This window comes from Gigantopelta aegis, chromosome 6 (genome assembly GCF_016097555.1).
Source record: "Gigantopelta aegis isolate Gae_Host chromosome 6, Gae_host_genome, whole genome shotgun sequence".
Taxonomy (NCBI): domain Eukaryota; kingdom Metazoa; phylum Mollusca; class Gastropoda; order Neomphalida; family Peltospiridae; genus Gigantopelta; species Gigantopelta aegis.
The window spans coordinates 28,692,494-28,710,097 of NC_054704.1; the positions used below are offsets into that span (position 1 = coordinate 28,692,494).

The following is a 17,604-nucleotide window of genomic DNA, read 5'->3' on the forward strand; positions in this document are numbered from 1 at the left end:
TTTGCACAGCCATTGTCCGGATATCGTTATGGTTCAAGCAATAACTGAATTATCAGTGGAATCGGATTCGTAATACCTCAAACAAAAACCAAATACAAATATTTAACATAAGACTGATTGTTAAGCAAATTATTTTTATATCATTATATATGTATAATATATTAATTTTTCCCTGCACTGTAATCATACAGTTGTAAAAAAAACCCAAATCCATTGACTCTTTATTGACTTCATATTAATGTCGTATGTTATGTTTTTATAATGGTTTTGCCTTTGACGTTGAGACAGTCCTTAACCATAATATGTGTGACGCCATATAACTGTTGAGTGCGTCGTTAAATACAGCATTTCCTTCGTTGAGACACTAACCTTATCATGCGATCTCATTTGGCGATAACAAGACAAGACAAGAGAAGAGAAGAATTTAATACACTCAAGCCGTATTGTATGGTATATGACGTCATGGGTTCAAAGGTAGGACATGGTTTACAGCAGCAAAAATACTATAATTATAATATTGGTAGTAGTGCAGATATGATACAACTGCGAAAAATATCAATAGTATAATATACATATAGCTTATAATGTAGTAAAACATACGTTGTATGTTTGTACATATAGTTTGGGGTGGGCGTGTACGAAACATAATATCCATGAAACCATTTAGAGATCTTAATTATACACGGCAATGGAAGTGAGAAACGTACAATGTTCAAAACAATGTACTTTTTTCCTGTAATGTTTTGCTGGTGATATTTGGCTATGAACGATTTAAACATTGGAGTTGCCATCATCAACGGATTGCGAATGCATTAGTCTAAATGTCTGTGATTAATGGGTTTAATGGAGCAATTGTTCCATGCCAAGTTTCAGTAATTGATCACGATGAAGGTTGCCTCTAGTAAAATAAGACATTTATCATGGTGGCGCCATATTTAATCGCCGTTTTCATGATCGAACTCGTTTATAACCTCTGAATAGCTACCCGTAACCGTCTCACTAATCGCGTGCGATTGAAATCGTTATGAATCTTTTCTATATATCCGTATTATATCCTTTGCTATACCATATATATACTTCTGGGTCATATAGGCTAATAAATCAGAACTTGTGTTGCATTATAAAATTGCAAAAAGAACAAGAATGTTATTTATATTGTGAAATATATAAGTGTACATGGTTTACGTTTTGGATGATTCTACGATTGCAATGGCTGATGATGAACGATTCTTCTTCCGTATTCATTTCCTAGAAAAACAAACACAACTATTTAATTGCTTAAGTATTATTTCATAAAAATAAGTAATATATAAACCAAATTAGCTTTTTATATATATATAAACCAAATTAGCTTTATATATATATATATATATATATATATATATATATATATATAATTTTTAATTTTAATTTGTCTATAATTAAATAGTAAATTTATAGTTTTAACTTGTATAACAAATAAATGTATTTTTGAAATAGCTTTTGTATTAAAACCAAACAAGAAAATATTATAAAGTGAAACATTACACTTCATTTGTGTAATACAAGGATCTAATTTAAACGAAATATAAAGCTTAATTTACAATAGCTGGAATTTCATTTTGGCAAGCATCAGTTCGATTGAAATGCGATCTCACAATTCTCTACGCTTACTCCGTTGAATTACAATCTAATTATAATTAGCTCCACTATTACATGTGGATCTAACACCAGCCAGTTGGAGCTCATGTCCACCAATCAAAACCGTACTTGCAGAATCCTGCCAGAGATTTAAAAATAATTTGAAAACATTCCGAATTATCCTGAGGGTATACGATATGTTTCATGTGAATTACGAATGCCTTATTTAGATAAGTAGAACTAATTTTAATCGGATTGCTAACAACACTGCGTAGTCCCCAATGTCCAGGTAACATTTCGTCTGTAAATAATAATTTAAATATTGACCAATCACACTTCGCCTTTTATAACGTTAATTGGGAGCATACAAATTTTAAAAATTTCGGGCGCGTCTATTTTAGTGGCCGCAGTACAGCGAACCATACCAATACATACGGGGTGGGTTATCAGTCTTCAATTTTACATTAAAAATTATTTATTTATTTATAAAAAAAACTAAACTAAATCAGTCTTTAGTTTTACATTACAAATTATTTATTTTATAAAATAAAACATGTTTTAAGGCATTCGTAATTCACACGAAACATGTCGTATACCCTCAGGATAATTCGGAATGTTTTCAAATTATTTTTAAATCACTGGCAAGATTCTGCAAGTAAGGTTTTGATTGGTGGACATGAGCTCCAAATGGCTGGTGTTAGATCCACATGTAACAGTGGAGCTAATTTTAATTAGATTGGGTGGACATGAGCTCCAACTGGCTGGTGTTAGATCCACATGTAATAGTGGAGCTAATTTTAATTAGATTCGTTGAATTAAAATTTAACGAAAGTGTCGTATTATGTCCTGTGGGACCTTTTGTCTATAGATAATTATCATTGAAATTCTAGTTTAAATTATTTTACGGTAGAAAACCTAAAATCTGAACAAAGGTAGCTAGATACACCATTGGTATTCCGAATTCACCGAACTGCTTACAGGTTCTGGCCAGCTGTTTGTTGACTGGTGAACAAAAGGTAATTTGGACATTGTCTTCAGCAGCATTTTCGAAAAATTACCATCAGAAGACGTAATAAGACATACACAAAACGACGGACTAAAATATAACAGTCTTTATTCAGTTTATCAGGCATCAAGTCCAGGATACACAACAAATAATAAACTCTCAGAAAAGAAATGTTTCTTTTCTCTGTTTCTGTTCTTTAATCACTGCATAATCATAATCAAGCAAAGGAATGCATTCTGTCTGACCAAATGAGCAAATGTATCTAATTATATGCCTTTTCATAAAAAGAATCTGTATGAATAATGTATACATGTACACGTTTAAACTGAATTTAGATGTAGATATTGTTTTCATTCTGTACGTATCAAGTGAATGGGAGTTGATAATAAAGTAGTTTATTGATATTGATGGAAATAATTGATTTCACACTCAGAACTCAACATACAAATGTGTACAACGGTTTTATAACATTTTATTTATTCATGGTTCTTAGGAATGACTCGAGTATAATAATACATTTTAAAAACTTACCTTTCAGTTGAAATGTTTAGGTTTTTTTATACTGTCGGCATTACTGTATTTAGTGTTTTAACAATTTAATTTAATTTAAGTATAATTCAATATATAAAGATACATTTGAAAGGATATTTCGATTCCATCTTGATCCAATTTAAAAATGTCTCCAAGATACCGAATTTTATTCTAAATTTTATTTTCACTTACTTTTGATATTTGTATTTTTTGCACCGCACTTTAAACTCTATTTTAATTTACTCTGAATTTTTATATTGATTTTGAACATCGATTTATGCATTTACTTATTTACTATTATTTGACATAAATAGCCGATATCCTTTTCGTACTGGGGTGTCGTTAAATATTCACTAATTCATTCTTTACACTGTTTTTAATATATACATAATTAAATAATTTCATTCTTAATGTAAATATATACTTCCCTTTGTTTGACACCCAACAGCCGATGTGTATTTTTATGCTAGGGTGTCGTTAAACATTCATTCAGTCATTCATTTAGCTTGAGAAAGTAATGTACATATGTTAGTAAAAAAACATAATTCGGAGTAAATGTAAGCAGACATGTTTCGAGCAACAATGAGTAAGCATAATGGAACATGATTCGATTTCAATCAGACTGGAAACGCAGATTTTAAAGAACTATTTTAGATTGTTAGGCAGGTTGTTAGGGAATAAAGCAACACTGTAAAATTATTACTACAGCTGATGTCAGTGTCTCCTACCAAACAAAGTAGCAGCATCAGTTATGATCACTCAGTGTCAAAGTTGATATAGATAATCCACAAATAACATACACAATGCAACAATAATACAAACAAACATATTACGTTTTGGTCACATCCATTTGACTGTCCATTTATCAAAGTTAGCGCTTCTTTCGGGTCGATACCCTATAAAACATAATAAATAGATGGAAAAGTACAGGCTGCTACAGGGAATGCTGCATAATTGGACTCATGCTACAGCTAATACGTATATCTAAAACACTAAACAATAAACGTACAAAATAGTCCAAATAAGTACATTCACAGAAAGTAATACATCTAATTGAAAACTATTTCATAAATAAGAGCTGTTCCGGATGATATATTATAACACGAGGCTGTGGTTTAGAAATAGTTCGTTTGTATATACCAAGGATTCCCCAAACTTCCTTATGGTAATAATACAAAGCGAGTATGGTGTTTACATTTGTACAAAAGGAATTACGTATAAGTCGCCATTACGCTTAGTCAAACAATATATTTGAATGAATTTATGCAACAAATAAGCTATTCAAACCTAGAATTAACCCAATATAATGGGAAAAGTGTTACCTCATCGAATGAACAAGAATTACTTCCGCTGTTCAACATTATCAGCTTTTAAGGTCTGAAATGTGTACAATAGACGAACAGTTTGATTAATTATATTGTTGAAATTGAAACTTTTAACTTACCAAGAGTAGTCATTTTTTGTTTTTGTTTTCCATGCTCGCTGACAACATTTGATATCAACACAGGCAGGCAGTATATTCATATCAGTAAATATATGTAGTTTGTAAAATTATTTTTAATAGACTTATTCTTATTTAGAGAATACTACATTCGCGACGGTTGGGATACAAACTATTTATCTTAAACGAATTGTTTAAAAAAAAATATCTAACGAACGAAGGCGAGTTGGATTCGTTTTATTACAATGAGTTGTATTATAAATAGTAACTAACACAAATGTAGTATAATACTTACAAATGAACAAGCAGACGACAACAAATCTTGATTGCGCGAAGCATGCACGAGAAAACAACCTCAAGACGTTTCAAGCATAACTAAGTTACAACATTTTCATGTCATCTATTATTTCTGTCATCAGTATAGACAATTTTTATACAGACATGTAAAGTAAAGTTTGTTTTATTTAACGACGCCACTAGAGCACATTGATTTTTAATCTTATCATCGGCTATTGGACGTCAAACATATGGTCATTCTGACACTGTTTTTTAGAGGAAACCCGATGTCGCCACATAGGCTACTCTTCTTTACGACAGGCAGCAAGGGATCTTTTATTTGCGCTTCCCACAGGCAGGATAGCACAAACCATGGCCTTTGTTGAACCAGTTATGGATCACTGGTCGGTGCAAGTGGTTTACACCTACCCATTGAGCCTTGCGGAGCACTCACTCAGGGTTTGCAGTCGGTATCTGGATTAAAAATCCCATGCCTCGACTGGGATCCGAACCCAGTACCTACCAGCCTGTAGACCGATGGCCTGCCACGACGCCACCGAGGCCGGTCTATACAGACATGTAGTGCATGCCATTTAACCCAATCCCATAGACCACAATGGTATCAAAGTGTGGCTAACGTTACTACATACAATCTTTCAATCAACACATAGATACATATAGATCATTAACATTAATCGAAAGGTTGTGTTGTGAATATAATTTGTGGCATGTTTCCATCAGAAAACTCTTCAAGCACGCCTGTTGTGGACTTAACGTCTGATGTCGACCGAGTTCTGTCCATGATCGATAATCGAATAAAATAGCAGCTCAAGAGACAAGCACCTGTCGCGGTTGGAGAGACAAGGACTGGGAGGTGGAGGTGGACAGCGAAAGAAGTTGAAAGATAGGGGGAGTTGCCAGATCGGGAAGATATGAGATGGAATTTAAAGGAGAGAAAGGAAAGGGGGCAGTAGGGTAAACAAAAAAAGCAGCTCGGTTTAAGAAGCGTACTTCACTATCCAGATTCAGCACATTATGTTTGCTAATTGCTAACCACACACGTTCCAGACACTATAGTATCTGGTACATGAATTTACAGGGCACATAAAAACATTATTTTTATGACAAGTGTTGGCACATGTCTTACAGGTGGTGGCTATGATAGTATGCGGTGCTTTTTTTACTTCTACATCCTCTAGTTATAGCCTAAGTACGGATCTGATGGCTGTACATAGCATAGCATAAATAGTGTGACAGTAACAACAAAAAAAGACTATATTCTCAGTAATATCGGGTCTTTTGTAGCTAGACAAAAAGGACATTTCTAAACCAAAATGGAAGTTTGACATTTTTATACATCTGCTCGTTATATATGGTCTTGTATGCTGATAAAACATATCTACAATAAAGGTTCAGATTGATTTAGAAAAACCTAGTCTTAGCAACGCCATTCACTTACATATATTAAATTTCACAATTTATTTATTAGGTATTATCCAGGTAAGTTAAAAGCACGCTGTCTTGGCGTACAATTCAGCTACCCTGTTAATATTTGGTCAGAGAGAGAGAGAGATAGAGGGAGACAGACAGACAGATAGACAGACAGACCTTAGCACTGAGTTGTTAAACCTCAGACTGGTTATGGACCAGGTTTTGACATAGGAACGCACAACCTATAAGCTTTAAGAGTCGATGGGTTAAATACTATGTCACCGAGGCAAGCAGATTAAAATATTTTCTAAAATAAAATACTAAGTAAATTCTTCCAACCAAGAGAGATAACTCTTGTATACTTGGCGAACTTGTAAACTGCCCTAACAGTCTGTTCAAATTCCCGAACCCAACAACAATTCTCTTGATTTCAAATCTTTGTTTAGATTATTATAAAACTGACTGGGGAATGTAGCCCTCAAACTATTTTCTTAAAACTCCGCATAAATGCACCTATATCGCGTTCAGAAGATGCTAGCAACGGAGCGGAAGGGGAAAAGCTATTGATTCGCCTTTCAACTGGGTAGGATGGTTACTTTTTAGTGTTCGAAGGTGGAAAATGCTCCCCGGTCGTCTCTGCTTCCAACGCCTATGACCAAATAACCCCGAAAGGCTGAACGATCTATCTTTATATATTAAGTATGGTAACACCCACATTAATATTTTAATATGCAATATTGTAACAGCAATCGGTGACACCATCTTACCACTTTCGCGCATAAGCAGTTGAATTTCAGCATCTGCTTTCCCACTTTCTGCCCCCTTCTCGCCAAAACGTTGACGTAAGCAAACTCGAGAAGTGCGGCAAACACAAAAAGAAGACACGTGACCGTCCACACGTCGATAGCTTTGATGTAAGAGACCTTCGGCAGAGAACTCTGAACGTTGGAGCCGTGAGTGTTGAGCGTGAGCACGGTGAGTACACCCAGGGAAACACGAGCTGGGATAGCATCGAGGTCGAGCCAGAACGAAACCCAGGACAGAGTCACTATTAGGACGCTCGGAACATAAACCTGAATGATGTAGTACCGGATGTCTCGCATCAAGTAAAAATACGCCTTGATACACGCAAAATGAACTGCAAAAGATGAAACAATAATTATACATAATATTTTAATTGTATACAGATTCAATTTATTTAAACAACAAGAGTTTTGGCTGACATTACGGCCCCTGCACAAAGAGATGGAATTCTAAGACGCTAGACAGACATACATCAGTTTCCGTCGTAGGCATTTTGGCACTATTTTAAGCCCATCGGGTGAACTCGGATATCCTAAATGCAAGAGAAGGGGGACCTATACATCCTAACCCAACACTAACTGATAGCCCACAGGCGGGTTGACATTTTTTTTTTTAGCAAATTGGTGATGGGGAAACAGTATATTAAAAGACAGACGTCCTGACTTTAATCACAGTATCGTAAATCCATTGGTGGAATGGCAGTGTCCTAAGCTTCTAAACTGTATCTTGAGACCACTTGTAAAATAACAATATACTAAGCTTCTATGTGGATTCATCGTATCAGTAATCCCCAGGGACATTGGAAGTGAGAGCCATCACAATTCTGACACCTGTGTGTGGAGTTTCTAGTGCCTTGAATCAATTTCGGAAGCTCAGATCGCTTCGTAAAACGGGACCCTGGATGCCAACAAACACAACCATGGCAATAAACATTATTTTAAAGAAACTGAGCCTCTTTGAAACAATGAACAACTAATTGAATACTAGCTTACCCATACATGGTCCCATACCCGATATTGCCACATTTCTCTGGGGAAATGTTGATTTTAAAAAGTCCTATATATTACAGGATATTATACGTTGCATTTTAATTTAAATAAAAAAATATACTTTGTTTTAACATATACACTCAGCTTATGTTTTAACATATAAGAATATTTTCATTTCAAGTAATTATTCAATTAATTTATTGATCTATGTAAACAACAGCATAAAATATTTATTGTACGAAAAGAAATTAAAATGTGTGTCCAGAAAAATACCTACACGTTTACTTCACGATTTATTCAAATCTTTTTACCCTTTATTTTAATTATCTTCAAATGCCATAGATTGAGACATCAGTGCTGCAGTTTCTTTATCGTATTCCACACAAATTTCATGGGGATAAAAAAAAGACCCATAATTTTCTCCATTTTATCAACAATATTCCCAGTAATTATTATCAACATGAAGATAATATTGCTGATATATAAAGGGAAGTAACTTTTCATCTTATGCGTGACACGAATGTCATCAATACTAGTACGGGGCGGGACGTAGCCCAGTGGTAAAGAGCTCGCTTGATGCGCGGTTGGTTTAGGATCGATCCCCGTCGGTGGCCCCATTGGGCTATTTCTCGTTCCAGCCAGTGCTTCACAACTGGTGTAACAAAGGCCGTGGTATGTACTATTCTGTCTGTGGGATGGTGCATATAAAAGATCCCTTGCTGCTAGTCGAAAAGAGTAGCCTATGAAGTGGCGACAGCGGGTTCCTCTCTCTATATCTGTGTAGACCTTAACCATATGTCTGACGCCATATAACCGTAAATAAAATGTGTTGAGTGCGTCGTTAAATAAAACATTTCGTTCCTTCCCTCAATACCAGTACATTAATTAGGAAACATTTGTTCATATTATGTTTTAATCTGTGTAGACCTTAACCATATGTCTGACGTCATATAACCGTAAATAAAATGTGTTGAGTGCGTCATTAAATAAAACATTTCGTTCCTTCCTTCAATACCAGTACATTAATTAGGAAATATTTGTTCATATGTTTAATCGTGGAAGCCGAATCTCCTCTTCCAAGATCTTGGGGTGGGACCTAGCCCAGTGCCACAGCGTTCACTCGATGCGCGGTCGGTGTAGGATCGATCCCCGTCGGTGGGCCATTGGGCTATTTCTCGTTATAGCCAGTGCAACACGACTGGTATATCAGAGGCCGTGGTATGTACTACCCTGCCTGTGGGATGGTGCATATAAAAGATCCCTTGTTGCTAATCGGAAAGAGTAGCCCATGAAGTGGCGACAGTGGGTTTCCTCTCTCAATATCTGTGTGATCCGTAACCATATGTCTGACGCCATATAACCGTAAATAAAATGTGTTGAGTTCAATAAAATTGTCTTTCTTTTTCCTTCAAGATCTTAGTGAATACGATCACGACTTTGTTGATATATCTCTTATATCCAAAACAAATTACATAGACGGCAATTGTAACATATGTGGCAAAAGCTGCTACATGCAGTTTCAATTAACACACACCATTGACAAAAAATACTACAATCCTTAATGTAAATCAGAAAACATGTCAGTTAAGCCGATAGTTTCAGACATATCAGAAAGCTTCCTTGACTACCCTAGTTCACCACTAAAACTGTCAACATATTTTAGTAGGACCCCGCACAGTAGTATTTGGTACGTTGACACTAGTTCAAATTACCAGCCTCGGTGGCGTCGTGGTTAGGTCATCGGTATACAGGCTGGTAGGTACTGGGTTCCGATCCCAGTCGAGGCATGGGATTTTTAATCCAGATACCGACTCCAAACCCTGAGTGAGTGCTCCGCAAGGCTCAATGGGTAGGTGTAAACTACTTGCACCGACCAATGACCCATAACTGGTTCAACAAAGGCCATGGTTTGTGCTATCCTGCCTGTGGGAAGCGCAAATAAAAGATCCCTTGCTGCTAATCGGAAAGAGTAGCCCATGTAGTGGTGACAGCGGGTTTCCTCTCAAAATTTGTGTGGTCCTTAACCATATGTCTGACGCCATATAACCGTAAATAAAATGTGTTGAGTGCGTCGTTAAATAAAACATTTCTTTCTTTCTTTCTTTCTAGTTCAAATTAATTTACAGGAATTTACTAGTCAGATGAGACATAGATAATACTACATGAGTGACCGTTAGATACCATTTATTTTACAATGAATTGTTTTTACACGGATACATTTTTAAACGAGTTGTAAGATAAATGGTATCTAACGGACACGAATGCTGTATTCTATTTCTTACATATCCTGAAAACAAAAACAGTTTAAAAAAAAAAATAATGCCTTTTCCAACGAAAACGTATTTACGAACTTGTGCGTTACAGACAAGTCAATCTCAGGTTAACTTGTACGTCACGGAGTGATCGATTCGACCGCTCTGTTGGTTTTTATTTTCATTGGATGGTATGGTATTGGTGATCTGGTCATCACCTAGGAGTAACTAGTCGTATGTCTTGAAAATGTTAACACACGTATATGTGTTAACATGTATATGTTATCAAAAATAAAGAATGGTGTTCTCACCAAGAGGTGTGTAAGAACACATTTTATGACAATAAAGACTGTCATATTTATCACCAATGGCAGGACTGGTAGCATTAACTGGGATTAAAAAACGATTGAAGAACACAATCTCAATATGTTAGATGCAAGCTTCAGCTGTTTTAAAGGTGACTAATGTTTTTATATAATATTATAGTATTACAAAAATATAAATTGTATGGTCTTCAGATGGGGGGTTACAGGCCCCCACTGCCAACCGCACCCCACCCCGCTACAAATAGACATGATTGTCAAAGCAGATGAAAGTTAAAGTTTGTTTTTGTTTAATGACACCACTAGAGCACATTGATTAACTAATCATCGGCTATTGGATGCCATCATTGGACACCCGCTACATTTTTCCATTAGGTTAGGTCAGGTCATAGGTCTTAACGTGTACATTCAGAGCAAGCTGTTGTAGCGCACGCCTGCCATGGACACAGGAGTCCACTTGAGTTGGGTGGGAGGCACTTGTGGGGCTATGGAATTTTGAATGTCCCTTTGGATTAAGTCCAAAACAGTAAAATATTTGCGAAGTTTTCATGACCTAATTTGGCGTTTTTTCTATTAGCAGCAAGGGGTCTTTTATATGCACTTTCCCACATACAGGAAAGGACATACCATGACCAGGTGTAGTGCACTAGTTGGAACGAGAAGAAAAGCAATCAGTTGAATGAAAAAGAAGAAGTTTGTATTGTTTAGCGACGCCACTAGAGCACATTGATTTATTAATCATCGGCTACTGAATATAAAACATTTGGTAATTTCGACATATAGTGTTAGAGAGGAAACCCGCTCCATTTTTTCCATTAGGAACAAGAGATCTTTTATATGCAACATCCCACAGACAGGATAGCACATACCACGGCCTTTGATATACCAGTCATGGTGCACTGGCTGGAACGAGAAATAGCCCAATGAGCCCACCGATGGGGGTCGATCCCACACCGATCGCGCATCAAGCGAGCGCTTTACCGCTGGGCTACGCAAACCCCTCCCCCCAGTTGAATGGATCCACTGAGGTGATTCGATTCTGCAAGCAGATGAAAGCCTTTTAAAAACTCGAACATATAAGGTTAGTCCGCCTAACAGTTCATTGTACCAACGAATTATCAAGGGAATTATTAAATAAACGAACTTTGAGAATCCAATTGGACTTGGCATGGTTGTGCTTCCGGCTTGCTGCCAATGATGAATTGAGGTAACTCCTGGCCCAGTTCCATGTCCATGTCGAACTGGATGGGATTGAACGAATACCAGTTGAACAAAACATTCTCTGTCGTGTAGGTATCTGAAACAACATTGGGATGTTTGTTTAATGGCACCTCGGCAGAGATCTATCAGCTCTTGCTGTCTGAATTAGAGAACTTTATTAACGTGTCCATATACCACGAAGGTTTCTCAATTAGAATGATGCGTCGTTAAATAAAACATTTCTTTTTTGAATTAGCATGAAACCAAAACATTGCTTCATTTCAAATGATACACCCGTCCACTATTAAAAATAAATTGGTTCACATTTTGGCATTAATATGCATATACTGAGTCAGAATAATATGAAATGATATGAAAAGGATTGACATAGACAACTAGTGCCAAGTACAAACTAATTATTATACTGTGTAATTAGATTCAGTCATGTTTTTAAATAAAACACGTATGGGTAATAAGCGTCTATCCTGTAAAGCTCATATAGACTGGATGCGACGTGTGTGGGCGGTCCGGCTAAAACAAAATTGAAATACATTAGGTTTAATTAGATCATCTAGATGCGTACGTCTGCAAAACGCATGCGGTCGGATGCAATGAAATAAGCGTATATACTAGTAGTTTATATGCCCAAAACGCAAGCCGTACACGCAACAGTCGGACCGCACGCACCCGCTGCATCCAGTCTACACACACACACACACACACACATACACACACATATGTGTGTGTGCGTGTGTGTATGTGTGTGTGTGTGTGTAGCCTTAAGAAATGAAGTCTGAATTTGCAAACAATATACTTACAGCTTTGTATAAACATAGGGCACTTCTGACTGTCTAACGGATACTTGGCTAAATCCATTCGACAGCTAAGGGTCAGAGACAACCTGCAACACGAAGCAAAATAGTGTACAATAAAACATTATTTATATATATATATATATATATATATATATATGTATGTGTGTATATATGCAAGTATGTATGTATGTATATAATATATATATATATATATATATATATATATATATATATATATATATATATGTATGTATGTATGTGTGTGTGTGTCCGTGTGTTGGTGTGGGTGTGTTATTAACCTGTGAAGTTTCAGTTTCACAGAACCTATGAAATTAGCGCCAAACCGCCAATACGGTAACAAAAGAATTGTTACCGTGTACGCCACTTACCGCATGCTATAGATAACCGTTCCGTTTGGATAGAGGTGCATGTATTTATTAGGAACTGTGACCTCGTGGAAGGAAGCCTCTTTTTCATTCCGGAAGTAGACATCGGGAACCCAAATTTTATCCATCATTTTGGTGTCGACTTCGAGCCATCTGGACGTGGACAGGTTCTGGAACACAAGTCTCTCGTCCAACCAGTACATCGTCAGATAGACCTCCATGGAGTAATCCTGAAACAACAGCGTCAAGATAGACATCTACAGAGTACACATGAAATATCATCGTCAGATAGACTACAGCATAATAATCCTGAAACAACAGCATCGTAAAATAGACATCTACAGAGTAAACATGAAATATCATCGTCAGATAGACTACAGCAGAATAATCCTGAAACAATATGATCATGATATAGACTATAGCAGAATACTCGTGAAAAAATATATATCATCGTGAGATAGACTTCAACGAAATAACACTCAAACAATGCCAACGTGTAATAGATATTTACAGAATGAATGAATGAATGTTTAACGACACCTCAGCACGAAAAATACATCGGCTATTGGGTGTCAAACCATGGTAATGCAAATAAATAAAGCGATGATCAACATCAATATAAAAATTCAAGACCTAAACAAACACAGTGTAAAGAACTGTGCAAAAACACAAATATCACAGAATTTTACGGATACTGAATTTTACTCAAAACTTAATTTTGTGCTGTATTGGCCATTCTCAAAGAGAATGTTACACCCCTGCACCACGGTTAGATATTTACAGAGTAAAACTGAAATATCATCGTGAGACACACAACTGAATATTTCTGAAATAACACCATCGTGATACGGACTACAACAGAATAATTCTGAAATAACACCATCGTGAGACAGACTACAACAGAATACTTCTGCAATAACATCATCGTGAGATGTACCTTACAGAATATCCAGGCATAATATCACGGGGATCTTATGCTTGAAAGGACGTACCTATCCGGAGGGGTGGGGGTATGATTTTTTTTTTTAATTTGTCCTTTAGCTGGGTAAGAGCTCAGATATTGTTTTATTATCCCCTCCCTCACCCAGTTATTTTATGCCAGATACAAACCTTGCCCACTTCTCTTTACTCCTTAACCATACATAGATATAAATACCGAAAATACCGACAAACATATTTCGTAGGCCGTGATTTAATTTCATATTAAGGTACCTTACAATAACGCTAAATTACCCTACATATTAAATGGTTTACTTATTAATTACTGTACTTCAGAATAATTTGTCAAATACAGTCGCCATTTCATCTGTAACATCTCTGAGCATATAAACATGTCATTTGAATTTAATGTTGATAAAGTTTGTTTGTAAAAAGGCGTAAACAGCGCCACTCTGAACACTTTAGAGGTCCAAACTCAACAAACTAAATAACTACGGGAGTGGCAATAAAAAATAAATCGTAGCACTATAATGTAGGGTTTCTCAGCTCGACACAAATACTATTTTAATCTATAAATGACACCCTGCTAGCACAGCCCTGGGGTAAGAGCCCTGGGGTGCGATGTTTTGGAGAGAAGTTTGGGAATTAGGCCTCTGGACTGTACAATAACAAGGCTAAAACGTGCATGTTCAACAATGCTTCTTCTTTACATGATATTGTCACAGTGCAGTAAAAAAAAAAAAGATTAACAATATTTCCATATTTGTAAATGAACTATGTATGGAATCTCTTGATGTTTGAATTGTTAAAAAAAAAATGAAAGAGATTATAGACATTTATAGACATAAAAGCTAAATATCGTAGCATTCGTAAGTTCTGTTCTAATAGGCAGGGCTGTAAACATAGCTGTCAAACACCTTCCAGCGAGCCGTGCAAATCAAATCTAACTCATTGAAGACCTTTTTGTAATTTATAACACAGCATACAGCCTCACTTTAATTAATTATTCTGCACAAAAGAGCTAGCTCCGTTCTGATTGTCAATTTACATTGCGTTAATGTGTAAAATTTATAAGATACGACACGTCAATAATTAAAACTAATATCTAATGGAAGTACTGAACACTAAAATGAGTTATGGCATCTCCCCACGGCAATGGTGAAAAAAGATATTCATCGCGGAGCTAATTATTGATGTGTAACCAAATTAATGGTCTGATCTCAGAACCATGAGAAGCAGCTTTGTTGCGTGCTCAGGAGACAGCCACCACCGCCTTCAACGCCATCACCATCACCACTTTCATCTTACAATCACTGCCATCAAGACTATAACCGGCATGCAATCACCATCATTATCGTCGTCGTCGTCATCATCATCATCACCACCATCACCATCACTTCCATCTTACCATCAAGACAATAACCTTCGGCATGCAATCATCAACATCACCACCATCACCTCTTTCACCTTGCAATCACTGCCATCAAAACAATAATCTCCAGCATGCAATTATCATCATCGTCGTCGTCATCACCATCACCACTTCCATCTTACAATCACTACTATCAAAACAATATCCTCCAGCATGCAATCATCATCAGCCCAGTGGTAAAGCGTTCGCTTGATGCGCGGTCGGTCTGGGATCGATCCCCGTTGGTGGACCCATTGGGCTATTTCTCTTTCCAACCAGTGCTCCACAACTGGTATAACAAAGACCGTGGTATGTACTATCCTGTCTGTGGGATGGTGCATATAATAGATCCCTTGCTGCTAATCGAAAAGATTAGCCCATGAAGTGGCGACAGTGGGTTTCTTCTCTCAATACCTGTGTGGTCCTTAACCATATGTCCGACGCCATATAACCGTAAATAAAATGTGTTGAGTCGTTAAATAAAACATTTCCTTCCTTCCTTCATCATCATCATCATCATCACCATCACCACCACTACTTTCATCTTACAATCACTACCATCAAGACTATAACCTCCGGCATGCAATCATCATCATCACTTTCATCTTACTATCACTACCATCAAGACTACAAGCTCCGGCATGCAATCATCATCATCACCATCATCACTTTCATCTTACAATCACTACCACCAAGATAATAAAATTCAGAATGCAATCATCATCATCACTTTCATCTTACTAGCACTACTATCAAGACTATAACCTCCGGCATGTAATCACACAACAGAAACAACACAACCATCTGGGATCACCATCACATAACCACCACACACATTACGTTGGTGCTTTCCCTGTGTACATATTGACACAACAACCACTACCGCCATCATCATAATCATTAACATATTTATCAATAACAATAGCCACCACAATTATAGTCACCAGCATCATAATCAACTAGCTATGCTTTGTTGTTTGGTGCATTCACTATGTACATATTGGCACAACTACCATCATGATTATCATCATCATCATCATCATCGTCATCATCAACAACATCATTATTATCAAATAACCACCATAATCACACAGGTATGCTTTTGTTGTTTGTCACCCAATAGCCAATGCATTGTTCGTGCTGGGTTGTCGTTAAACATTCATTCATGCATTGTCGTTTGATGCATTCCTTATGTGCATATTGGCACAACTACCACCATCACCATCATCATCAACATCAACAAGAACAAGAACAACAATAACATCATTGTAAAATAACCACAATCATTATCATGACCACCCAACTATGTTGTTGTTGTTAGGTGCATCATCTGTGTACTTATTGGTACAATCATCGTCATCATCATCATCATCAACAACAACAACAACATTATCAAATAATCACCGCAATCATAATCGCCATCATCATAACCACCCAGTTATGCTGTTGTTTAGTGCATTCCTTGTGTACTTATTGATACAACCATCGTCAACATCATCATCTTGATTTCAAGGACATCAGCGAAGAGCTGACTCGGTGAAATCAATGAATAGGACTATTCTATAAAATGGTTCATTACAGAGGTATCTAAGGCTTGTTTTGTTTAACACCACCACTAGAGCACATTGATTTATTAATCATAGACTATTGGATGTAAAACATTTGGCAATTTTGACATATATAGTTTTAGAAAGGAAACCCGCTACATTTTGTTTTTCAATTAGTAGCAAGGGATCTTTTATAGATGCCTCCCCACAGACCGGATAACACATACCACGACCTTTAATACACCCGTCGTGGTACACTAGCTAGAGCGAGACATTACAGAGATAGGACCGTTTTCCTCGTGTATGGTTTTTGACGCGATGCTGGCTCTGTTACAAAAATACGCAAATGGAAGCAATGCTGTTGTGTCGATTTTTTGTTTTGTTTTGTGGATCAGTTTTCCGCAATTCACGCCAGCGCCACGCCAAAATAGGAATTTGGTCCACAGTGTGCATGAACTTGCAATTACTCTGCAAATAATGTGACTTCTAGGTTCGATATCATTTGTTCACCAACAGAAGTCACTTGAGGAAAATACAATAATAATAATTGATTTACGTAGATGGCTAAATACGATAACACCCAATTAGCGGTATCTTTGCGCTATTAGATATGTATTGGGTTTTTTATTGCGT

The 17,604-nt window shown here is 36.6% G+C and overlaps 1 protein-coding gene across 1 annotated transcript in view; it reads right to left on the reverse strand.

The window, feature by feature from the left end:
* LOC121374473 (glycine receptor subunit alpha-2-like) overlaps positions 1–17,604 on the reverse strand; it is a 29,443-nt gene that overhangs the window by 1,490 nt on the left and 10,349 nt on the right. The window contains exons 4-7 of the mRNA XM_041501571.1: positions 13,078–13,304; positions 12,692–12,774; positions 11,859–11,970; positions 7,073–7,523 (exon numbers count right to left, since the gene is read on the reverse strand). Coding sequence (XP_041357505.1) covers positions 7,073–7,523; positions 11,859–11,970; positions 12,692–12,774; positions 13,078–13,304 — 873 coding nt within the window. The remainder of the gene's footprint in view (positions 1–7,072; positions 7,524–11,858; positions 11,971–12,691; positions 12,775–13,077; positions 13,305–17,604) is intronic.